Genomic DNA, 26,536 nt, shown 5'->3' with positions numbered 1-26,536 from the left:
ATCACTGAAGGAAGTCAGGACAGGAACTCACACAGGGCAGGATCCTGGAGGCAGGAGCTGATGCAGAGGCCATGGAGAAGTGTTGCTTCCTGGCTTGTTCTAATGGCTTGCTCAGCCTGCCTTCTTATAGAACTCAGGAACATCAGGGTGGGGATGGCCTGGCCCACCATGGGCTGGACTCTTCCCCATCAATCACTAACTAAGAAAATGCCTTACAGCTGGAGCTCATGGAAGCATTTCCTCTACTGAGGTTCCTTCCTGTCAGATGATTCTAGCTTGTGTCTAGTTGACACATGACCAGCTCAGTTATGTTTGGTAGTGTATAGATGCTTTAAAGGTAAGCTCTTTGCTTTTCTCCCAGTTCTGGGAGGATATTTGATCAGTTCTCACATTTCAAATTAGCGATTAGAGCAGTATCTTAATCAGTAAGGGGCAATCCCATTACCCAGACCCAGAGACTCTGCTCTCTGGCTTTCTTGACCGTTCTCCTGTTCATCGATTAAGTGGCATCTTGTCGCACCCAGGTTCCCCATATTCTGTAAGTCTCCGATGTTTTCCTATTGACAGAGCTACAATACATTATTAAAAAAATAAATAAATAAAAATAAAAACCCTGGTAACCCTCAACACATTCTAAGAGCAGATAATGAGAATAAATTATACACATGCCTATAAAGAATATTATGCGCCAAAAAATACGTGTAATTACCACTTAATTATTTTTATGCTAGTGGTATTTAACCTTTAGCATACTAAATGGGTTTATGAAAAGTTACACAAAGAAACATAAATTAAGTCCTACTTATCTGTTTACATCAAGTAAGGAGGCATGCACATCTCATGAAGCCTCTTACACGTAAGAGCCTGGACTCAGACTGCAGACAGCCTAGTATGAGTTTGATCCTTCTCACATCCTGGCCTGGTGTCCACAGTCCGGATGGAACTGGTGCTGTGAACCGTGAGGGGTACTCGGTTTCATCTGCTGAAGCATCGGTGGGCTGATGTATTGACATCTAGAACAGAACAGAATCCGGTGCGAGATAAGCTCCTTTCTCTCAAATGTACGGAAACCGGTCTCAAACCTACATACCCTAGCATGTTGCTCAGGGCCCCATATTTTGCTGGTGTTGGGCTGGTGTGGACACCCATGTCTCCTGATTCTAAGCCCAGAGCTTGACATTGGGAACTCAAACTGCCTTCCATTTACCCTGACTCCAACAAACAGAAAGTGCTCTTTCAGGGCGAATGCCCGTGGTCCACGGTCCAGAGAACTTCATCTTCCTGATGGTCCTCGGGTGGACTTGCTCTACCACCTGGCCAACTGTCACTGCCTCATGCGGTCATTCCTAACCTGAAGGTCTCTGTGTTTTCTTCTACCCTTGCCTCTGCCTCTTTGCTTTCAATCCCGGGGATCAATCAGCATCAAACTCAGAGGCATGAACATGTCAGGCAGGTATCCCACCATGGAGCTACAGCCAGGCCCCCAAATGCTTCTCATAGTTGTCTATGATGCTAAACCTGTTTAGACTGGAAATTATTCACTGACGAAACACCTGCATGGACAATTTTTTTTTGTCTTCAATGGAAAGCAGGATTATATCAGTGCGGCCACATTAGCAGTTCCACATAAGGGATTAAGCCCCAATCGCAGGGCAGACCTGTGTGTGCTCAGTGTCCAGAGTGAAGATGAGATGGATCACTCAGCTCAGGAGAGGAGGACAGCTTAGCAAGAGAGGGGCTGTCCCTAAAGCTGTGCCCATTGTGAAGGAAGAAGTATGGCGAGATTCAGTAACACTTAGCCATCGCCACCCCTAGATCTGCCTACCAAGTAGTAGTTACCAGACTCCAGAAAGAGTAGCATAGGGCTTCCACAGGAGTCACAGCTTCAGGGAGGAGAGTAATCCCCTCCCCATAGCAAATAAGCCTGAGGATTGGTGCCCAACCTTTCTTCCCATCCCTCTAGGTTTCCTGCTGGTTTCTCTTTTGGGTTACAGGTGACCTGCTCCGGCCTCTAGAGACCGTACATCACATCAGCTCAGCCAATCTGAAGGGCTAATAGAAGTAGCTTGAAAACCACATTCTGCCACACAGCATGTGCAGTCTAGCATCTTTCTGAAACCCCTAAGCTCAAGGATGCTGATGAGAGCTGTGCTTTGTTCTCGCACAGACATTTGGAAAATGGTTCTGCACAAGAGAACTTGTTTTTGCCGGCTGTTTAAGTGTGGTGAAGCAATATGAGTCACTTTTTAAGAATCCTTTGGCTAGCCTGAAAGGTAAGAACCACTACCCCGAAGAGTACTCTACCAATTCTCTTGTATTCCACCCATTTGTTCAATTCATTTGTTCATTCCACCAAGTCTTCTGTCCTAGTTAAGGTTACTATAGCTGGGATGAAATACCATGAGCAAAGGCAGATCAGGGTAGAAAAGGGTTTATTTCCCTCACAGTTCCATATAACAGTTCTTCATCGAAAGCAGTGAGGGCAGGAGCTGATGCAGAGGCCACAGAGGGGTGCTGCTTACTGGCTTGCTCACCATGGCTTCTTCAGTCTGCCTTCTTAAGAACCCAGGACCACCATCCCAGTGCCAGCACCACCCACCACGGGCTGGGCCCTCCCCCACCAATCATTCGGCCTGCCTGCAGCCTGATCTCACAGAGGCGTTTTCTTACTTGAGGCTCTCTTCCCTTCAGATGACCCGAGCTTGTGTCAAGTTGATATGTAAGTCTCCAGTACACCTTCCTTTCTGGAGTGTGTGCTACGAGAAACAAGAGGGGCTCTGGGGTATTAAAAAAAAAGGGCACCAGTCATTCCAGCATCTTGCAGCGGAGCAGAAAACACCGAGTTGCTGGAAAACAGTAATTTGATCTTGAGTTAGCCATGGGTTTTCCCCTCGAGATTTCTCCTTGGTGTTTCATTCTGAGAAGTTTCCTGGTTCTGGGCTTTGGGGGGAAAAACAGACCATGACTTAGTAGCAATCACTCAAGTGGATGCCAGAGCAAAGAAACACACAGGGCATGCATGGTCTGGGGAGTCTGCCCTCATCACAGAGCAGAATGAAATTGTTCCTGTAACAAAGCAAGAGCAATTTCTAGAAAGTGGCAGGGGGAGTGAGAGGTGGGGGAGGGAGCTTTGATGATCTCTAAGAGGTTTCACAGGGGACCCGGGGAGAGAATTTTGAAAGCAGTTCCAGCCAGAAACACAAGCAGGAGAAAGATTATATTGCACGTCCGGGTATGTTATATACATTTGTGGTGTGTGTGTGTGTGTGTGTGTGTTTATAACTTCTCCCCTAAAAAAGCCCCCCTGAAAAATACCATTCATTGAGCCCATGGCAATCAGGAGTAGTTTTCAGACAGTCTGGAAACGGTATCTGTCAGGGATCAGGACCGGGTGGAGGAAAGGGATGTTAGGAATGAGGTAAGAGTCTGGTTGTTGCAGTCTTGAGGGTATGGAAAGGAAGCTCAGTCTTGCACGTGCAGAGGGATGTCTTGGGCAGAAGGGAAATCAGATTCACCGACTAGCAAACGTCGGTGCCACCCAGTTCTTCAATTTCTGATTCGGATGTTTAAATGAGAGTGTCACATTTTCCTCTTTTCTTCCCCTGAGCACCCATTCCAGACCTAGCCTCTCTCCCTTTGCCTAAGGCATGGTTTCTGTCTCACTTCTGACTGCCAGGCAGGAAATGTTCCTAGCCATGGGATAAGCCTCCCGTTTGAAGGGGGCGAGGAGGAGGTTGAGAAGAGGAAAAGAGAAACAAAGGAAGAAAAACACAAACTTTACTAGAGCAGCTGGCTGGAGCCACAAGCGCCAGGCAGGTTTCCAGTTTCCTAAAAGCAGGGATCCGTGGGCGTGGCCCTCAGTGTATGCTAATCTGTCCACTGTACTCTGTGGGCGTGGCTCTTAGTTATGCTAATCTGTGTGCCTTGTTTTGTGGGCGTGGCCCTCAGTGTATGCTAATCTGCCGCTGTACTCTGTGGGCGTGGCCCTCGGGCGGGAGGGGCCGTCCTAGCCTCAGAGCCTTGGGGCGCCGGACGCTCGGGGCCGCTGACCCGTTCCCGGAGCTGGTCCTCGTTGGTCCGGGTCTTTGTTCTGGGTCGGCGCGGGGACATGCGCCGCTGAGGATGGAGGTGGAGGACTCGGGCGGCGTGGTGCTGACCGCCTACCACTCGCACGCGCGCTCGCAACCGCAGGGCGCGGAGCCACGCTGCGCGTCCCGGGCCGGCCATCCGCTCAGCAGGTACGGAGCGGCACCGCCGGCCGCGCGCGCGCGCGTCGGGCGGGGCGGGAAGGGGGCAGCGCTTAGGCAAGTTTTTGTGGAGTTGATAACTGAGACTGCTCTTTGTATGGTCCTGATTGGAGGTGAGAAATGGCCTGGGCGCAAGTCTGTGTGTGGCTGGCTGAGGCTAGCGGGGTACTTGTAGTCTTGAGGCAACTTTATGGAGAGTTAGACAAACATACCATTTCTGTGGCTCTCATCAGGTACTGGAGAAGTTTTAAAATATTACCCCAAACCAAACACAAACAGAATGGAAAGAAAAAAAAAGTTCTCGCAGATACTCGGATTAACTATTTGGAGCTAAAGTTTCTATCAAAAGGAAACCTCCCCTGACATAACAATTTCTCTTCTACTGTAAATACCCTCAATTGTGTAAATACAGTGATGTCATTATTTGTTGAGTGCTGGTGTCGACTGTATGCAGCCAACGCAATTCCTGTTTACTTCTTTGGGTGACCATGTGCATTTAGTAAACCGAATGTCAGTTGGAACCAAAGATGGATGGACAGAAATAATCCAAATGTGAGGTGGTTTGTTCTCTGGCATATTTAGGGGAAATTTATTTGCTATCCACTTTGACTATATGGTTTTATTTATTTATTTTGAAGCCTACACTAATGGCATCTTACGTCACTGTTATTTTCAATTACTTGTTTTTCCTCATACTCTTAACTTTATGTGATTATAATTACTGCTGTTTCCCAATTTAATTGATCTGTGACTATGTCACAGAATATGCTTTGGACGGTATCCATGATGAACCAATCACATTGGCTTAAGAACTACACTGGTCTTAGCTAACAAAGAAATTATTGTTTCTTCCAGAGAGAGCAGGTTGAGTCAAATCTCATTTTAAAACAGACAGTGAGAGATGGACCAGTTTCCTCCGGCAGCAGGAGTCATGCACATCATTTAAATGCCGCTTGAAGACACAGACTCTCCTTTGTGCTTTTGCGTGTAATTCTTTTAGAAGAAATTACCATCTTGAACCATTGTAGCTTACACTATGAGTGACTAAATAGATGGGGATTGGATGCAAACCAACACCGGTTTTCTAAATTCTTAAGTGGCTTGGGTGTAGCTGACTTCCTAGCAGCTGTTTGTGGACATCAGCCGGATAGCTGAAAGCAAATTGGAGAGAGACATTTTTTTTTATTAGCTTAGCATGTGGTCTTGTGGAATGGTAAGGCACGAGAGTAGGAGAACTGACTGTTACCGTAGCCAGCCCTTTATCATAAACCAGTTGGGTCTACGTTTGTAATGTTGCTGGCTGCCTTGCATTCCACAGGACCCTCTGTTTCTCCCTCCTCTGAGGCAAGGGCTGGGAGTATGCAGCCCTCCTTCCAGCCCTTCCCACAGCAAAATTATGAGAGGAAAGCTTAACTCCTTGGCCCTCAGTAGAAGCAGTGAAAAATAGAGGCTCCTATGTTTACTGGGAGCCAGAGGACACTACATCATCTATCATGTGTCTGATAAGAGAAATGATCAGGCCCAGTTATTAACCTTTGACTTACTAGCTACTGATCAATTCTCCCCTTCAAGCCAAGAAACAAGGCGGTATTGTTGTGCTTTGGGAGGAAGCACCCCTCCTTCACGACCATGCTTTCCTTAAACTTGCGTATGTATTTGGAGCCTACTTGTGGAGCAGTGAGCAGTCTGGCACTGGGAATGTGGCTCTGACTTCCCAAAGATTGTCATTCTTTAGCGCCTGCTAGCACAGATGGAAATCAAAGCTAAATGTCCCTCCTCCCTCCTCTTCTAGTACACCTAGTTTTGAGTTTGGGGGGGGGTCTTAATTTTTTCCCCTCCAAAACATATCCCCCACTATTATATCCAAATACCAAAGAAGCATCTGGTATATTGTAATAGCGAAATAAATATTTCCTGAGGAAATTAATGGATTCCTACTAAGATTTACAAAGAGGCCAAGATAAAATGGCAGGATTTTAAGAGCCAAACTCAGCCTGTCGCCACAGACCGTGTTAGTAACCCAGCAAGCATTGGAAACACAGGGATGAATGGGATGTTCTTCCTGCCACAAAAACGTGGGCAGGCCCACAGAATTGTCAGCAAAATGATGAGACAATAGAACCTCTGGAAGGAAAGAAGCAGCACAATTTCTAATATAAGAATGTTCAGGTATAACAGGATCTTAACTTCCAGTTAAGAATGGGGGTGGGGGGCATAGCAGCTGGGGACGACACTGCTGCCTGCCAACACTATTCGAAGCTGAGGAAGAGTCATGGTTGCTCATTGTGCCGACTCTGGGAGCCCCTGTTTGCCACACTCTTTCTGCTACATCTCTGCAGTGAAGTCAGCCGTCCACTGTCCACTAAAATCTCTTTGGGGCCAGCCATTTGTTTATTTAATGTTGTTATGAAAGCAGCAAAATATGCCTGTCAGGCCAGGCTTGGGGAGAGAGTGTCAGACCTTGAGTATGACCACCCTGTTTCAAGCGAGTGACTTGAACTGCTCAGAACATAGACCAACTTGAAAGAGATGGTGCAAATGCTCATTGATAGTGATGATGGTGTCCTGGTGTGAAGTAGACATTCTTGGTACTGGGTTCCCTATGAGAGAGAAGTGGGGGGGTGGGGGTGGGGGAGGAAGTAATCAGGGCCCAGACAACCTTGCCCAAACAAAAGGGATCCGTTAAAATATCCGAGTTTTCCAGCTCCCACCTCAGACTTTGGAAGAGTTCAGGAAATCACTTGTTCTTACCTTGTTGGATGGATGGATGGATGGATTACAACTACATATGGGATATCATAAGTAAGACTACCTCCAACCTCAGAAGTACATGCACTTTAATGGGACCTCTGGGTCCCTAAAAGACCCTGCAGTCAGGGATGGCTGGCAACACGTCTTCTCCAGATTTCAGTAGCAAACAATATCAATATTTGATGTAGATAAGCAGTTTGTGGTATTTAATATGTGGACCATCCTTTGTTTTGTTCTAAGAAGGTCAGTGTAAACAAGGTGCTGGTGAATACGACAAGTTCCTATTTCTTGGAATTTGTCTGGGGTGTTTGGGGCATTTGAAATAGCACTGTGTTTCCATTTGAACCCTTCTGTGTTTCCTTCAGGATTCTCGTTGTTTGTTGTTTTCTGTGATTGCTGCCATTATGTCCCTTGACTCTTTACTGGGCATAGCCTGGGTAGACTTGATTCTTATGATCGTTTTCTCATGGAACGTTTGTCTTTTATGATCACCTTAGGAATTGATTTAAAAGACTCTAAAGTCTTTGTTTGCTCTGACTTCTCAGAAGGCAAGTGCCTGTCCCATAGAATCTCCGTCTATTTTCCTGGGGCCAGTAGATGAGATTCTGCAAATGTCTGATCTATGAAAAATCAACGTTGAACTTAGCTTCAGAACCATGTTTTGAGAAAGGCCCAAGCTGATTCTGAGAACCCTGGGAATGTTGACAGACATCCAAAATACTTTCACGTATAAAGAGGTTTAGCCAACCGTGATGCTTGTTGCCTGAGTTTTCAAGAATTTCCTTGGTTGTATGAAGACATTTGTGTGTGTGTGTGTGTGTGTGTGTGTGTGTGTGTGTGTGTGTGTGTGTATTGATTATTTCTAGTCATACAATCAATGTCCAGAGAAACAACAAAAACAGAGTAGGAGACAAAACATCTCTTCCTCAAAAGCCAGTGGAGCCTAAGCCGGGGTCCCCGTGGTCTCCCCTCTGCAGCTCAGGCTATGGCTTTTTGAAAGAGACGTTGGATCTCAACATCACGACCACTTTTTATAATGAGAACACTTTGATAAAAGAGATCTGATGACGATTGGGAAGTAAATATTTTGGGTAAAGCTAAACTTAGCAATTGTTAATGATCTATTGGGGGGTACTTTTCTGGGTTGAAATCAGTTTAAAAGATAGGCGCTTCAACAGGTCGACGCTTGTTAAAATGACACGCATGTGAGCCAATATGAGTTTAAGCTTATACAAAGGACAGCAGATTCAAGGGGAATCGTGGGCTGCTCCTTCTAGAAGGTTCAGAAGCAGTAATGGAAACGGAGCTCTTAGATGAGGGTAGGTATTTAGAGGTCACTTTTACGTTGTAGTTGAAAGCAGAGGTCTCTGGTTTCTTTCATGTACTCCCTGCTGAATGGAGTCACCTCCATATGTGGAGCTGCTGCTAAACATCTGGTGCATTTCCTTTGATGCTATCATTAGGCTAAACATTTGGCCAGTTGCTCTATCCACTTTTAACCTGCTCTGTTCCCCAGATCCTTAATCCCCAGTATAAATACAAATACTCAGGAAGTTTAGAGTGATCTGGAAGTGGCTTTTCCCCCCCTCGATGTCTTGTTTTCATGATGTGCAGTTACATCACGCTCAAGCCAGGATTGCCCATGGGCTCTCCTCTGCAGTCCAGTCCAGAACTCACCTTCACCCAGATTCTTTCAATGTTAGCATGTTACAAAACCAGCATTGCAACGGTCAAAACGGAAGAAAATGACGGAGGCATATGGCAGCGAGCTAACCTACACATTCTATTCTTGTTTCACTACTTAATTGTCTGGTTATATAGCTGAATCCAAGATCCCACAGGGATCTTGACTACGTCCCCCAAGGGTCCTCTCAGCTGTGGTAATCTGTCTTTGATGACCCTGGTAACTTGATGGTGAGTTTATGGGAAGTTGCTTATAGTGAGTTACTCCAATGTGTTCTTCTGAATTCAGTGAGAGTATGAGAAAGTTCTGACAATGGACCATCTTGTTAGGTCTATGACACTAGGCTGTCCTAAGGAGGTTGATGAGGCTAACATGGTATTGCTAGGCTCCCATACCACAGAGTCACCATTTTCCCCTTTGCAATGAGTCTTCTCCCCCCCCCCCCGCCGGAAATACTTTATGTAAGTATCTTTTCTTTCCAAACTATCATGTACTGATTTTAGCATCTGTCTATGGGTCACAGAGCAAAAATTATTACCAGGATGTTTTGAGGATGGTTCTTATTTTCTTGTTTTATTTTGATTTGTTTAATTTATGTTCCATGAAGTAATATATTCCCCATTCTTTCTAAATTTATAACTCTTATGTTCACTTCTTCAAACTGATCCCAATATAAATAGACATCAGTGTTCATGTAATGAAATGATTTAGCTTTACCGGGCTTGACTTCATGAGGATATTAGGAAAATTTTTCTAAGTTTTCAAGTTATCTTTATTTTTTGGAGGCGAAGTTTTACTGAAGCTTTGAGAGGACAAAAATATCACAGAGTTGCTAGATTAAATGCTTTGTGAGAGACGGTGGTTATTAATCTCATCTCTTTATTTCTTAAAAGTTTCTAGACACCTGGGGGACCTTTCCTGAGATGCTACCTGAATGTCTGCAAATCTATTTTAACCCATGTAAACATTGCAACTTACAGATAATCAAAACTTCTTTTCCCTCTCCTCAAGCCAAGCAGATTACTTTTGGAGTAATTGCCACGGTCTTATTTCCCAACCATATGGTCTCCAGCTATCGGCTGCAGCTGGGAATAAAAGGCAGATGTGAGGTACAGAAGCGAAAGAGGAATGCTTCTTAGAAGGAAGTTTCATGATTAAATCCTGCCCATTTAAAAATTTGAATTTGTTTTTAAATATCTTTATGTGAAAATACCAAGTCAGTCACATCCTTAAATAGTGTGGCAACGAACCTTTTCTTGATTGTTCAAACAAACAACAAAAACCCAAACCAACCAACCAAATAGACAAAAACAGAAACCAACAAACAAAAAAATGAGGGCCAGAAAGATTGCTCAGAGGGTAAAGGTGCTCCCTACCAAACCTGATGACTTGATTCAGTCCCCAGGAGCCTCATGATGAAAGGACAGAAATGACTCCTGCAGGTTGTCATCTGACCTCGGTATGCATGCAATGGGACATGAATGTGTACATGCACGCTGGCGCGCGCGCGCGCACACACACACACACGCAGAAAGTAAAATCAAGTAAGTAAGTGATGTTGACATGAGTTGCAACAGTTTAGAGAATACATATTAAGATGCATATGTTACTAAAAAGTTTCCTATATTCATATACTGTTTCATTTTTCTATAATTTAAATAACAATAATGTTAATAATTATTATTCTTTAAAACTGTTTTCCTATGTATCTTTGGGTAGCCTGGAAGGCCCTGTGTAACCCAGGCTAGTTTTGAACCTCTGCCAAGTGCTAGAACTATAGGCAGGGACCCCCACACCAGGCTGATGACGGTTTATTGTTCATAGTTTTTCCACATGCCAAAGAGCAAAATTAGATCCATATCTCTCACTGCACAAAATTGTATTCAGACAGGATTAAAAACCTTGATGCCAACTGAGAACACTGGTTTGTTACCAGAAGATGTAGAGAAAGCACAATGGGGCATCGTTTCTGCAAGACCCCAGTAGCACGGAAAATAGCCACAGGATTGTTAAGTGTATTACATGCAATTCAAAAGCTTCTTTCTGCACACAAGACTGGGCAGACAGCAGAGTGAACAGACAGCCCAGAGAATGGGAGCAAACCTTTACAAGCTATACTCCAGACAGGAGTTAACAACTAGAATGCATAAAGAACGACAAAACTTAAACTCCCAAACTCGCAGTCAACAAATGGGTGGATGAACAGAGTAAACAGGTCTCAGAAGAAGAAACACAAATGCCCAGTAACTATTTTAAGGAGTTCAGGATCCTTAGCTGTCATGGAAAGGAAAATTAAAACCACTGAAATTTCATCTCCATCCAGAAGGCAAACGATGACAGGTGGTGGAGAGGAACAGTTAGTTACCTCTGCCCCACAATTCCCTGGAAGTCTCAGTAGCTCAGCCACTGAGGAAACCAATGTGGAGGCTTCTCCCAAGGTGAAAAATAGAACTACTCTGTGGTGGGGGCCACCCTATGGTGCACTTCTGTCATTCCTGGGCATGCAGCAAAAGGACCCCATGCCCTACCACAGAGACACATGCATATCTGTGTGTATTACAGATCACAATAGCAAGGACACGAACCCAGCCTGATGAGTGGATACTGAAGACGTGGAATGTATCCAGGGTGGAATTCTGTTCAGTTCTAAGGACAAGTAAACTAACATAATTTTCAGGAAAATGCATGAAGCTAGAAAAGGTCACACTCAAGAAGGTGACCCACGCTCAGAAAGGCAAACAGTATGTTTTCTCTCCTATACAGATGATATATGCGTGTGTTCCTGTGGAAGTGTGGGCAGAGGTCAGGAGACCAGAAAGGGCCCATGAGATGGAGAAAAAAAATAAGGTGGCTTTACTGGGGAGGGGGAGGGCAGCTGGATGCACATGGTATGAATGTTAATGGAAAAGTGGAAGGCCACGGACAAGTTGAGCTGGAGAATCAACCAAACTAGTATCTGAGAATGGCTGGAGGAAACCCGTTACTTTGTATGGCAAGGAAACCTGTTACCTTGTATGGGAGGAAACCTGTTACCTTGTATGGGAGGAAACCTGTTACCTTGTATGGGAGGAAACCTGTTACTTTGTATGGTGAGGAAACCTGTTACTTTGTATGGTGAGGAAACCTGTTACTTTGTATGGTGAGGAAACCTGTTACCTTGTATGGTGAGGAAACCTGTTACTTTGTACACCGATTAAAACATAACTTAAAAGGGACGTGGGTTATGGCACATCCTTTGGGTACCCCCTGTGTTCTACCACAGTGAAGGACTGTTACAGACGAACTGTCTAACAGCTGTCCAGTGCCAGGTAATTCCAAGGGTGGGGGAAGCACACTAAGCCTCATTTAGAGGAACAGCTGGGAGTGTCATGTTACACTGCAAAAAAAAAAAAAAAAAGCAGCGGAGGGAGCCTGTGCATTCTTCGCAATCCCTCCAATGACTGGACGATGACCGCACACAAACAACTCAGAGGGCAGGAAGGAGAAACTGCAAAGCAAAGATAAAGGAATTTTTAAGCCGTGGAACAAGTAGGACTTATCTAAGCCATTTTAGCCCTTCTGGGTTGTGGCACCCATTATCTTTTATGTAGAAAGATAAATCTTTATATCTGCTGTGAACTTTGTGGGGAGTCACAGGATTTTCTCCCCTCCCCCCGCATTTATAATGTATAGAGACAAGAATTCATTTGAAGTTTTTTCTTTATTCTTCATCTGTGAAAATCAACGCAGAGAATGCCAATCAATGCCTTAAAAAATGTATCTATGTTTCTACAAAAGCTACCCATGAAGTTATGTGGGTTTCTTCATTGTTTTGCTTGTCCTCCTCCCTGTCCCCTTTCTCTTCCTCCTCCCCTTCCTCCTCCTTCTCCCCTCCCTCTTCTTTCTCCCCTTCCCCCTCCTCCTCTTCTTCTTCCTCCTCCCTTCCCTCCTTCCCTTCCTCCTTCTCCTCTCCTTCCTCCTCCCCCTTCTCCTTCTCCCCTTCTTCCTCCCCTCCTCCTCCCCCTCCCACTCTTCTCCAAGGCTGGCCTCACTCACAAGCCTCTTGATTTATCCTCACTGGTGCTAGGACTGCAGGCTTTTGCACCATGTGAGAAATCTGACAGATGCTAAAAAGAAATATTAAACTTAAAATAAAAAAAAAAAGATAACATGCTAGCAAGGTAGTGCCTTTAATCCCAGCACTCTGGAGACAGAATAGTCTAATCTCTGAGTTCGAGGCCAGCTCTGATCTACAGAGCAAGTTCCAGCAATCAGTGCCACACAGTGAGACTGTTTCTAACCTCAAAATTCCACAGTAACATGTCCTGCCTCACCTTCACAGCTAGACTCGAAATATTCAATCTCACACAGTAGGCCAACTTACTGTTTAAGTGGTCGGCATCAAAGCTATATTTAAGGAGGAATAAATACAAAAGGAAAGAAAGCACATGCAGCTAAAGAAACGAAGCCAGACTTATTTTCTGGAAGTTTCTTTGATGGTAGTAATTGGAGCACCTCTTACTTCTCACAATCATAGCCCGCTGCACTGATGCGCTTTCATCGATTAGTCACGCACCGGCCAGGCTTCACCAAGAGCTTACTCTGGGGCTAACACCGGGCTAAGGGCTTGACACACAAGTCTCATTTAATCCTTAGGACAGTCCTGTGACACGGCAACTCCGGTACAGATAAGTCACCTCAGACCACACACAGCAAGACTCTGCCTCATTTTGCTCCAAAGCTTGCCCCTTCAATTTGTTATTGCAATCCTATGCTACTGATTAATGCACTATGTGTATGTCATTTTTCCAACTCAGTTTGCTGATGGGCCATTGAGAGCAGCTCATAAATGGAAGATGTTATAAATGTTCGGCTTTGATTTAAATGTTCATTTTGGCATGCATTTTAGTGTGAGTGAGTGTGTGTGTGTGGGGGGCGCACAGGCACGTGGAGTGTGCATGCCTGTGTGTATGCATGTTCGAATGAGTGTGGACAATGTGTAAGGGTGCAGGTGCCACAGATTATTGTCATGTGTCCTCTTTGGTGATTCTACACCTTATATATTGAGGTGGAGTTTCTCACTTGAATCCCAAGATTGGTGATTTGACTAGCCAGCCAGTGTGCTCAGAGATTGTACCTTTATCTGCTGAGCCCTGGGATTAAAAGTGGGTTAACACACACACAGAACACATTCACATGCACGCACACATACATACACTCTCGCATCTCACTCTCTTACAGGTACACACACGTACATGCATGGCACACACATACACATGTACATGCACACACATGTGCATGCACACACACAACACATTCATATGTTACACATTCATATGCACAACACACACACATTCTCACATCACACACACACATGCACATGCACACAATGCATATGCATGTACATGTGCATACACACACACACACACACACACACACACACACACACACACACACCATTTTCAATGGGGATCTAAACTCCAGTCTTCATGCTTGCATGGAAAGCTCTTTACCCACTGAGCAACCTGCCCCAAACCTGTTTTAATTGGATAAGCATGCAGTTAAGTGTGAGTGGATATAATCAGGTTTGGAAACTTTTTTATCATGAAGGCCAGTAACAGAAGCTGCTGCCCTCCCCTAAAAGCTAGGCTGTTCGCGTTAGTGTAGTCATGTTTAGGTAGCGATATTTAGGCAAATTCTTTCTAGAAGACATTAAAACACTGACCGAGCATTGGCAACATGGAATCTTGTGGATCCCTTCTCTCCCTTTCCCCAGGGGAAGGAGTGTGAGTGCTTTCTAGTCTTTAGGCCTTAGGCATGCGTTCATAGACCGTAGAGCTCACATGTTTTCTTTTTAGTTTGTTAACTAATTGCCTTAGTACTAAAATAGATTTTTGTGGCTAAAATTAAAACACATTTTTTATTTAATCTTTTTGTTAAGGCTTACAAGAAGTCTTGGTAAAGTGGAGAAGCTACACTTGTATGAAATTCTTATCTAATACCAAGTCAGGTTTTCATCTCTTCCTGACCTGAAGCTATGAAGAAATCTTTACTAGCCTTCCATCATATCTTTCACCAGACCCTTCACAAGATCTCCCACTGAAATCCCTCACCAGATCCCTTGCCAGTTCCTCCACCAGATTCCTCACCAGATCCTTTACCAGATCCCTCACCAGATCCCTCACAAGATCCCTCTATTGAGGCTTTTGAAGATTTTCTCTCACAACTCCTTTTTCTTGTCAGAATTTTTTATACAATTTTGAGTATATTGATAGATAAAATAGGCATGCCAATCAAACATAATCAATCACAAAAATATTTTTAAACAATTATTTGGCATATAAGTATTACCAGATAAAATTAAAAGCAAATCTGCATGCTAGTGAGATGTATATGATTATTTTTAAGTAAATAATATGTTGACTGAATAATTGATATTGCAGAATGTAGAGTCAAATAAAACCTTGATTTTATAATTATACGTTCTGAAAATACCTCATTGCCTAAAAACATAGTATAAAGTGGCAGAACTGTGCTTAGGGCTATGTCAAAAATTGTTAGAAATTTTGCTCAAACCAAAATTTATTAATTTTTAAATGAAACTTAAAGCAGCCAACTCAACAATTTTATTAATTTTTAATTCGAAATAGTTTTTATATAACATGTTATGAACACACTTTTCCTCTGTCATTCTCCTCTAAGATTCCATTTCAACTCCATTCCTTCTTTCTTTCTCTCAAGATAACAGACAAAAAACAAACAACAAAACAAAGCAAAAACAAACAAAAACCAGAATAAAAAAATGAACAAACTGACAAAAGAGAAAAAGAAAAAGAAGCTAAGAAAGACCACGAGAAACACATACACACTCAGATATACACACTCAGACATACACACTCAGACATACACACTCAGACATATACACTCAGATATACACACTTGGATAGATATACACACTCAGATATACACACTCAGACATGCACACTCAGACATACACACTCAGATATACACACTCAGATAGATATACACACTCATATATACACACTCAGATAGATATACACACCCAGGTATACACACTTGGATAGATATACACACTCAGATATACACACTCAGCTATTTATTCACACTAAGATATACAGACTTGGTATACACACTCAGATATACACACTCAGATAGATATACACACTCTCAAACAAAACCCATAAAAATTCAAAACTGGAAACCATAATATATAAGCAAAAACCAATTTTTCAACAAATGAGGTTTAAAAAAATGCCTAGACTGAGAACTATGAGATGAGATATTTTGCAGAAATACCTTTGAGTTCATATTGTTTGACCATCAGCTGCTGTGCAGGGGACCTCCTCTGAAGTCCCCTCTGGTTTGTATAACCAGGGAGACTTCCTTGAAGAAAATAATTTTTCCTCTGAGAGTGGTTAGTAATTGGAGACAGCTTCTGGGTTGGGGGCGGGAGCTCGTGTCAACTTCCCCTCTCAGTGCTGGGACCTCATCTATTTTGGACCTGTGCAGGCTCTGTCCACGCTGCCACCATTTCCGAGTTCATGTGTGTGTCAGTCTTGCTGTGTCTAGAGGCCTCGTGTCCTTGATGGTATTCATCATCCTCTTTGGACTTTAGAATCCCTACATCTCCTCTAATGCATAGTTTCCTGAGCCCCGAGGGAACAGATTTGATGGAGACATCCCATTTAGGTCTGACTTTTGCGAGGTCTCTGCCTCTCTGCATATTGCCCAGTTGTGCGTCTCTGGTAGTTCCCATCTGCTGTAGGCGAAATTCTCTTTGATGATGACTGAGTGAGACTGATCTATAGGAATCGAAGGATGTCATTAGGAGTCATCTTATGGCTATGCGCCTTAAGCAGAATAACAGTACTTTGTTTTCTCCTAGCTCCGTGGCCCATCTTGTCTTAGATTCTTGGCCACCCAAGCAGTGACAAGCATGGGTTCCATCTCATGGAGTGGGCCTACAATCCAATCAGATAGTGGTTGGTTGCGCCCACAACGTATGTGCCACCATTGCACCAGCATATCATACAGACAGGTCACCACTGTAAATGGAGGGGTTTGTAGCTGGGTGTAGCTTTCACCTCTGATAATGTAATGGGTAATGACCTTTTCCTGTTCTTCAGGCTGCTGTTTGCCCAAGTGATGGTATTCTTTGCCTTACAGGAACTTTTCAGTCTCATGAGGTCCCATTTATTAACTGTTCCTCTTAGTGCCCATGCTGCTGTTCTTCGGTTCAGAAAGTCTTCTGTTCCAATGAGTTCAAGGCTACCCCCCCCCCACGTTCTCTTCTATCAGGTTCAGAGCATCTGGGTTTATGTTGATGGCTTTGATCCATTTGGAGTTGACCTTTGTGCAGGGTGATCTTTGGGTCTATTTGCAGTCTTCTACATGCTAACTTCCAGTAGACCTGTACTGTTTATTGAAGATGCTTTCTTTTTCTTTACCAGTGTGTATTTCTGGCTTCTATACCCCAAATCAGGTGCCCATAAGGGTATAGATTTCTGTCCGGGTCTTCAGTTCAATTCCATTGATGAACGTGTTTGGTTTTTCATGTCACTATCATATTATGTTTATGACTCTAGTTCTGAGACCGCGGATAGTGATATCTCGAGCAGTTCTTTTATTATGTAGGATTCGAACAGCATTTTTTAGAATCGAACATTCTAAAATAACACGAGCCAAAGGTGTGATACGTGTTGGAGAATGGTAGTAGGAAAATAATTTAAGTAGGAAATTAAGTTTCCCCTACTTAAATCATCACTTTTTTATACGTGGAAAAATTTGCATGTACAGTAAAAGTGCCAAAATTCCTGTCCTCAGTCTCTGACCTGAGCCAAGGTGTTTTAGTCGGTGGTCATTGGCATTGTGTGTCATACCAACATGAGCAGCATAGAGGGACACAATAGGAGACCCCACTGCCACAAACACCTGTGGTTCACCGTGTGTGTGATTCTAAATTAATTATTGGTTATAGCATATCCAGAAATGGTTTTACTATTGCTGGCTTTTTTTTTTTACTCATTCAGTTATTTTACCCCTTGCAGTTTGAGGATCTGGGTTCTCAGCTCTGACTTTACGAAGCTCTGTTATGTCCCAGATCCTTGTGGGCATTCCACAGAATTTTGAGAGAACGTCTTGAGTTCCAGATACCCAGGAAGCTGAAAATCATCTGAGTCCAGGAATTTGAGACCAGCCAGGCAACCCAGGAATACCTGGTTTACAACAGCGGTGTGGTAGTGTTTCCCTTCGTCTGCCTGTGCTGTGAGCTTAAGCACAACCGTTATCCATCACCGATCCTTGCACGCTGAGGATGCTGACCTCAGATGACCTTCCAAGACTCCCATGTAGAAACTGGAACTCTTGGTCTAGCTTCGACTCTTCTGGGGAAGCCAGATTCACATTTGCCTCCAGGCTCTGACTGCCTGTGTCTATTTTCCAGGGCACCGAGTTTGATAACATTTAGTTCTGATGACAGCAGAGGCCCCTGATTGGACAGTTTGTTAGCTGCAAGTAAACAGTGGTGTGGCCTTTCCTGCTAACTGCCAGCTCTTAGGAGGTGGCATTCCCTGCACTTAGCCAGCCTGGGACTTCTGAGTATCTTGATGACAGAAACTAAGCTTCCTGTGACCAGTCAGGGGAGACTGGAGCCTGTAAGGCGGAAGCTCAGAGAAGCAAGGCGGGGAAGGATGCCTTTACTTGGGGCTTCTGTGCAATAACAACCCCATCGAGCTGTGCTGTGTCCTTTGCTCGCTGGTCAGCTTCTCCTATCACCAGAGCATTCACTCAGGCCCCTAATGTGGTCTGCAGTGCTCAGTCAGGCCAAGAGCCAGTACCACAGGAGGGAAAATGGGCTCCTTGCTGGGAAACACCAAGGTTTAAAAGGAGGCAGTATCTGTGACAATGTCATTTCCTCAGTTTCCTCTCTGGTGCTGGGGCCCACTCCCCGGGTATGTTATCTCCTCCAGTGTAACTCAGAGTTGGAAAACAGACTCATGACGTTTCGTTGGCATCTGAAAGAAAAACACTCGCTGACCTCAGTGGAGCAGCCGAGCAGTTAACGGAGGGAAAAGAGCTGACTGAAAATTTCCACACATGCTGCTTTGGAAACCCGAGCTCTGATGCCCTGGCCCTGGAATTTTTAGCCTAAATCCCATTTATTCTTCATTTGTACCATCTCTGGAATTGCAAGTTCTACTTGGAGAGTGTTTCCTGCCAAGTCCACATTGTGGTTAGTTTCAGAAAGCCCCACACTGGAGGACGAGCCCTCATCCAGCTGCTGGCAGTGTCTAATTGAGGGGGGAGCTGGCCATGTACTGTGTGTACATGTGTTTGAAGCTGTGTCATGCTCTGTGAGGCTCTGAGTCAGGGCCAGCTAAAACAACATGACTCACTGTTTATAAGAAGCCCCGCTGTGGCACGTTCTGATTAGACTGATCCTAAACGAACGTGATACTCCCCGGATGCCGGTGTTTCAGAAAGTTCTTTTTTTTTTTTTTTTTTTTTGGTTCTTTTTTTTTTCCGGAGCTGTGGACCGAACCCAGGGCCTTGCGCTTCCTAGGCAAGCGCTCTACCACTGAGCTAAATCCCCGACCCCCAGAAAGTTCTTGCTATGCAAGGTGACACTTCAGCACCTGTTTAGGGAAATGCTTTGCCGTTCAGGAACACTAACCTTTAGTTAACCAAATCCTACCCAGGCTATCCACCCATTTCACTGTCTCTCCTGACCCTGCTCAAAACCAATTTTGCTCATTGCTCTCTTAATCTGGCTTCAGAGCAATTGGGTTGAAATCTATAAAATTAAAATTGCAACTTCCTGGCTGTTTTCTCTTCCTGCAGCCCGGTGAACTCCCAGTCTCTATTCCTCTGAACTATAAAATACGACTTTGAAGTAGACCACGAAGGGGTGGACAGATGGTGTAGGTGGTTGATGCAGTCGTTCAGGTGGAGAGGTCCTGCAGGTTACGTGGCTGTGAATGAAGTGGGGTCGTCCGCAAAGACGTTTGTATAATTGGGTGGCTCTGCAAAGGACATTAGGAAGCGTGACTTGTGTTCTGTCTGGGAGTACTGAGTAAGATTAGACATTCTGGGTGTTGAATAAATGTTGGTTGGGGCAGCACTGGGTTTCACAGGTGGCATTTAGTCCTGTAGGCTGGTGAGACCGAGAGTCTTGGATGCCCACTGGACGGTCAAATTTGGAAAGTTTTGAGAAGGATTTGCTCATGAGAGACGATAGTGTCAGGGACAGTCCCATCTGGGCTTGGCAGGATTGGGTGGGAGAGAAGAGTCCTAAAGACAGCAGTTGATAGAACCTGAAGAGTTTTGCTATCTAGGGGGATGGGAGGAGGTGGGCAGGGCCTGAAAGCCATGACAATGACCAGGAGGGCAGGGACATGTGGAAGCCAATGCCATCCATCAACGGCATCAACAGTGGTGAAATGTTGTGTAATGGTGACAATGGAGACTCATTCATGGGCTATTTTTAGTGTGATGAAAACTTGGCTGCTGAGAGTTTCACGGAGTCACTGAGGCAGAAGCCAGTCTGACGTGGGGATGGGGGGTGGAGCATGGGGGTGGGGAGTGGGAGGGGTAGGGGGAACTGAGTACAGCTGTGGGGGCGGCAGGCAACTGGATCCTGCAGAGGAGCCTTGAGAAGGGCAAGTGAGAGATGCAACAGAGCAGAGGAGACATCTTTAGTTGTTCATTTGTTTCCCATAACTCTTTATTTATGTATTTGCTTCTGTGTTACTGTTAGGACTGTTTAATCATGCATAGGAATGGGATTCACTTTGGCATTTTATGCATGTATTTTGCATTGATCATCTCTGCATTTCAACTTCTACTCCTTTCTGTCCTCCCCTGATCTTCCCTAGCCTTAAAGAAGGGAACTTAAAGACAAAACAAAATAAAACAAAACAAAAACAAATGACCCAAAGAACCAAAAATCTGACTAAAGCCAAAAAAGAAACCTAGCATTTCTAAAGTACATTTCTCCTTCATTTAAATCCTTGGATAACACATATTGTGGTTTGGGTGTGGTTTGAGAGGGAGCACCAAGCTTTATATTTTGGACGCTTGGTCCCCTTTGCTTGTCCCCAGTGATAGTGAAAAGAGGAAGATATTTTAGAGGCAGGGCCTAGAAGAAGGCATTGAAGATACGGCTACAACGTTCTCAGGAGGATTGATGACGTGGTTCTCAAAGGACTGCTCGTTCTCTCTGGCACAAGCTGTTATAGAACAGGGCTGTTCTCCATGCTTGGCCCCTTCTGTGTGCAGTCAGCTCCCTTTTCTTGGCATTGACATGCCTGGCACAGCCGTCAAGCCCTCATGAGCATCTGACTCCTTGCAATTTGGACTTTCCACCCTCCAGAGGCATGGGCCAGCCAAACCTCTGTAGTTTAGAGCAGCCAGCTTCATTCTGAAGATGTAGCTCCATGGGTGAAGTGCGTACCTGACGTGAATGAATTTGGTCTCCAGCACGGGACAAAATTAAGCATGGTGGCTCACGCTTGTAAGCCCAGCAACCTGGGAGGCAGAGGCAAGAAGATCAGACCTTCGAGATCACTCCCGCAAAGAAGCTACAAAACCGGGATTGGAGGGACACAAAAGAGACTGGGAGAGTACATTTTCATTTTCCAAATGAAGCTTTGTTAGCACCAGCACCATTTACAGTCTTCACTGCAGGATCCTTAACTTTGTCTCTCTCCTCCATCGTCAGAGACTGATACTTACTCGAGCCTCAGCCAATGGCTGCTTCCTGAGCACAGTGAAACTGAAGCGTAGAAGTCGGGTCTCTTAATGAGACACTCTTGGGCACATCTTCTGAACTCGGAGTATGTCTTCCTTTATAGTTTCCCCCCGGGAGTCGGTATATTAACCTTTATTTATAAGATAACACAAGGTCTTGATAAAATGCTTGTCTACTGAAGAACAAAGGGTAGAAGCCCACACTGGTAGCAGTTGTCATAATAGTGTCTTGCCCCCGAGACAGGGTGCACTGTGGGTGGTTATGTCGTCCAGGTTGCTTATCTCTACCATTTCATTAAAACAGTAAAATTTGCCTCAGGGTCACTTCATTCATTAAGACAAGAAACATTTACATCCTGATATTTGCAACAAGAAAACTGAATTTTAAAATAATTTTGAGCTTCTGTATGCCATAGAAGGTGTGAGATATTGAATGCTGTGGCTACAGATAACGGTTAGGAACTATCGGTAAATGAGAATGGTTAAACCCGTCGAGAGTCAGTTACTGTAGCATCCAATGTTGGAGCCTTGGGAGGGCAGGATTTGCCTTTCATTTCAGGATCTTAAGTGTTGGGGCTAATGGCCCTGAGTGGACGTTCACCATCAGAACAATGAATGAATGAGTGAGTGAATGAATGTGTGTGGGGGATGGGGCAGAGAATGTGTAAGTTGCTCGGGAAGAACTCAGGTTGGTGAGAGAGGAGTTAAGGAGGCTCCGCAGAGGATCTGATGGCACAGGGAAGTCCTGACAGGAGGGTGGGGGAGTTTAAGTAGGAAGAGCACTGTGGCAGATGCATTAAAGAACAGGGCACCGTGTTGGTGAACAGAGCCACAGTGGCTGGGAATGCTGGTCCTTCCTATCTGAGACAGGGGCAAAGGGCAGGAGGCATTTAACCCTGTGATCTGAGACAAGGGACTGAGGGAGGGGAAGGGGAATTTACTGTGCACTTTGGATAAAAGAGGGTCACAGTAAGGTCAGCAGTGTGCCTCCTGTCTTCCCTGGATAGCAAAGAGGTTCCATTAGCTGACCTCTGGGTCCCCACTAACACTTACATCCTGTTTCCTTATGATTAGGCTGGGGATTGTGGTAATTCAGTAGTTGTAGAATTTTAACCAAAACACAATTGTAGACCTGCACTAATTTTATAATAATACCTTTCTCTCTCTAATTTAACTTTGTCGATTTGCTTATCTGATTGGCCTCTCATGTTCTTACCCAGCTAGTGGTTTATGATGTTCCATGACTCTGACAAAGTTTGGTTGACTTTACTCAAGCAGCACAACTTCGAGTGCTGTGTCGGAAAGACTTGTGTGCACAAGCTTCTCCCACCAAACACATCTACCCAAGAAGCAGGACTGATATTGATGGTTTTCATAAGTTAAGATCTTAATTAATAGGAGTGTTGGGTATTATTTAATGGCATAATAATAATAATAATATTCTATTATAATAATAATATTATTATTATTATCATTATTGTTCAAAGCTAAGGAGAGGATTCACTAATAACCTCTTCTTGAAAGATAAATTACATTAATATTGTCTGTAGTAGTCTCAGTACTTTATAAAGTATAATTTAATTATATTTAATCTAGTTAAAATTATTTAATTTGCATCCTATTTTGGTAGAAGATTAGGATGAATTTAATGCAGTTCACACAGAAATGTCCAAGAACATAAGAGGATATTGTTCGATTATTTCCTCTTTAATATCCTAGTAGAGCACATGTATATGAAACTTATGAAATAAATCATTTTACTTCCCCTTCATTTTGTCCTTTTCTTGGGTGTCCCCTTCCCATATATTGGGTCTTTGTGTTGATACTTGATGAAAGTATAAGAAAGAATATGCCTGTGAAGACAATACGTAGAGAGTCTTGAAAGGAAGTCCCCATCTCCATGAACCTTGTCCCGTTTACATCTTCTCTTCTAATCTGGACAAGAGGAAATCACTTACTGGTAATGGTCCCAACACCTCCAGGACTTTTGAGATAATACCTGGAAACTAAACCATTTGTTTAGTTACATCAGTCCTCCCTTTTGAAAGCGTTATTCTTTGATAATTTTATGCAGTGTGTTTCGGTCATATTTAACTGTCTCTTACCCTCTAAATCCTTCTGGATCAGAACCATAAGGAATAAGAAGGAAGGATACAGTCTGATGATTTGGGGCCCATGTGATTACATTCAAAATAACACAGACGACTTCCTCCAGCCTCCATGTTTCTCTCCTATCCCCACCCCTTGCCAGGCAGCATGCCTCTGCCATCTATCTCCGTGGATTAGCTTGGCCTGTTGTACAGAGACTATTATATTCTGCATTACTTTGTGTCCGGCTTCCTTTATTCGTCAAAGTCTCTGAACCTTGAACATAATGCTGTATCAGAAGCTGAAAGGGGTGGTAATGATGTCTGCAAACCATTTGCTGCTTTTATTCAATTATTGTTTCTAACTGTCATCCAGCTAAGGAGAATGGCATCCTGCAAGGAAACATGTTTGGGCCAGCACCCACCACAGGGTCAGAGCATCGAACTCATGCACCCTTTCAGGATGCTGAATCATGAGATTTGTCTCTCCATGGTCAACCGCAGGACACAGGGTGGTCAACTACAGGACATAGGGTCAACTGCAGAACATAGGGGGTCAAGTACTGGACATAGAGGGTCAACTATAGGACATAGAGGATCAACTACTAGGTATAGGGTGTCAACTACAAGACATAGGGAGTCAATTACAGAACATAGGAGTCAACTACAGGACATAGGGGGTCAACTACAGGACCTGGGGTCAACTACAGAACATAGAGGGTCAACTACAGGACATAGGGGGGTCAGTTACTAGATATAGGGGGTCAACTGCAGAATATAGTGGGTCAATTTCAGGACATAGAGGGTCAACTACTGTAAATAGGGGGTCGACTACAGGACACGGGGTCAACTATGGGACATAGGGCATCAACCACAGGACTTGGGGTCAACTGCAAGACATAGGGGTCAACCACAGGATAGAAAGGGTCAACTACTAGACATAAGGCATCTTCAGTGCATTTCGGTGTTGACTGATATTTCAATTTTATAACCATCCACTTTTCTTAGGGGTGACTTTTCATAAAAACATGGTACCGATGGCGGAAATATTTAGGTCCATTTTAGAAATTGTTGGAGATCCTGTCCTAATCTTAGGCCAAAATTCATTTTACAATTTTAATGAAGCTGCAATTTGTTTATGACCGCAGACACATACTGAATTAATACACATGGCAGAACAATGGTACAAAAAAAAACATTTAAAAAGTCTGTTTTCCTTATTTAAACGATACGTTTCTACAAGATCAGAAACCCTTGTGTGTACAGTAGGAACGTTGCATCTCAGGCCCTTCACAGGCTGTGTCTGAGCTGAGTTTCTATTAGTGTTCTTTGGAGTATTGCAGGCTAATCACACACAAAACGCAGGGTGTTGGGTGTTCAGAACCAAGGCTGCAGAGCAGCTGTGTGCCACAGCGCAGGCATGTGGTGCAGAAGCAGCGTGGGTTCCTGCTGCGTCTCATTTTCAACTAAATTTAGATTGTCGAGAATTCAGAAACCTTTGATTGCCCCCAAGTGCTTTGTGATTCCACATTTAGTCATGAGAACCCCTGTGGGCTTCTGACCCACAGTTCTAGAAGGTGAGCGAAGCGTGACGGTTCACACCTAGCACCCTAGCATCGGGCTGGAGGCTGAGGCTGGAGGATCTCTGTGAGTTCAAGGCCAGCCGTGGGTCACACAGTGAGTCAGTCCACACTACAGCACAAAGGCCTGTCTTAGACAGAGTCCCCTGCTCCCAAGAAAGGTGCCGTTTGTTCACATTGGTGAGATTCTCTTCTTTTCCTGAAAAGACTGAGTATTTGGACTTTACTGCTTACATGGTTTCCAATGCAGTATTAGTAGGAGAGCAGCTGCTGATGCTGTCGGCTTGATTGTACTCTGTTAGAACTTTGTTTACAGAAATGGAGTGGGCTACAGTTGGTTCACTGGCTTAGAATCCAACCTGATTTAGGCAGCTTCCTGCAGGGCCCACTCATGAAGCTCCTGTGGGAAGCCAGTCCTGGAAAGTACAAAGGATTACTCTCTAGAAATAGGAAGGCTGAGTGGATCCTGAAGTGGTGCCTGGTATAGCTTCCCTTTTTATAAAAAAAGTAAGCCCATTGGTTTTGATTTGTTACTGTAGGATCATCGCCAATGTCATTTTGTGTGTGTGTGTGTGTGTGCATGCGTGTGCATGCCTGTGCATGTGTGTGTATGTTTGTATATTTATGTATGTGTGTGCATATATATGTACACACTTATATGTGTGTGTCTATGTATGTATGTGTGTATGTCTGTGTATATGTGTATGCATGTATGTGTGTACATGTATAGGTGTGTATGTGTGCATATGTGTATCTGTGTATAGTGTGAATATGTGTGTGTGTGTCTGTGGAGTATGTATCTGTATCTGTATATGTGTGTATACATGTGTATGTATGAGTATACATGTGTATATGTGTATGTATGTGTGTATGTGTATATGTATTTGTGTGTATTATGTATGTGTATCTGTGTATGCATGTATGTGTTACATGTATATGTGTCTGTGTGTATAGTGTGTATATGTGCGTATATGTCTGTGTTTGTGTGTGTGATGTGGTGTGCATGTGGAGGTCAGAGGACACCTTTCTGAGTTTTTTCTCCTTCCACCATGAATGTCCCAGAGATCAAACTCAGGTCATCAAGCTAGGTGGCAGCCACCATTACATGCTGAGCCCTCCTGCCCCCATTACTGTATCTTTCAGGTGAGAACACCAACTGACTTCCTAGTCCTAACTAGTCCTAACTTCTCAGCCACAAGTCAGCAGAAGAGCGATGCCTAAGCAGTTATGTTCTTTGTCCTTGTGGAGGACAAGTCACGTCAGCCAGACACAGCAGACTGACCTTGTCGGGAGCTCTCTTGACTCATGTATTTTAATGTACATAAAAGAGGAAGTGAGGGGCAGAGAGAGGTGTAGAGATTCAGGAGATGGCATTCCAAACGTGAGCAGGGTTCGGCCGAGGATGCTAGCTGCACATTTAGCAAGCACAGGAGAAAAGTC

At 44.1% G+C, this 26,536-nt stretch overlaps 1 protein-coding gene across 2 annotated transcripts in view; it reads left to right on the top strand.

The window, feature by feature from the left end:
• Window positions 1-4,003: 4,003 nt before the first annotated feature.
• Window positions 4,004-26,536, top strand: part of Arhgap28 (Rho GTPase activating protein 28) — a 166,928-nt gene continuing 144,395 nt past the window's right edge. Inside the window, exon 1 of one of the 2 annotated variants that reach the window (XM_087565625.1) lies at window positions 4,004-4,238. In XM_087565625.1, the coding sequence (XP_087421751.1) occupies window positions 4,123-4,238 (116 nt within the window). In that variant the 5' untranslated portion in view covers window positions 4,004-4,122. The remainder of the gene's footprint in view (window positions 4,239-26,536) is intronic. The other variant, NM_001191815.1, reaches the window with a different exon arrangement.

The sequence above is a fragment of the Rattus norvegicus genome, chromosome 9 (genome assembly GCF_021556685.1).
Source record: "Rattus norvegicus strain SHRSP/BbbUtx chromosome 9, alternate assembly SHRSP_T2T, whole genome shotgun sequence".
Taxonomy (NCBI): domain Eukaryota; kingdom Metazoa; phylum Chordata; class Mammalia; order Rodentia; family Muridae; genus Rattus; species Rattus norvegicus.
The sequence above is the reverse complement of the archived record's forward strand: the minus strand, read 5'-3'. Positions and strand labels throughout refer to the sequence as shown.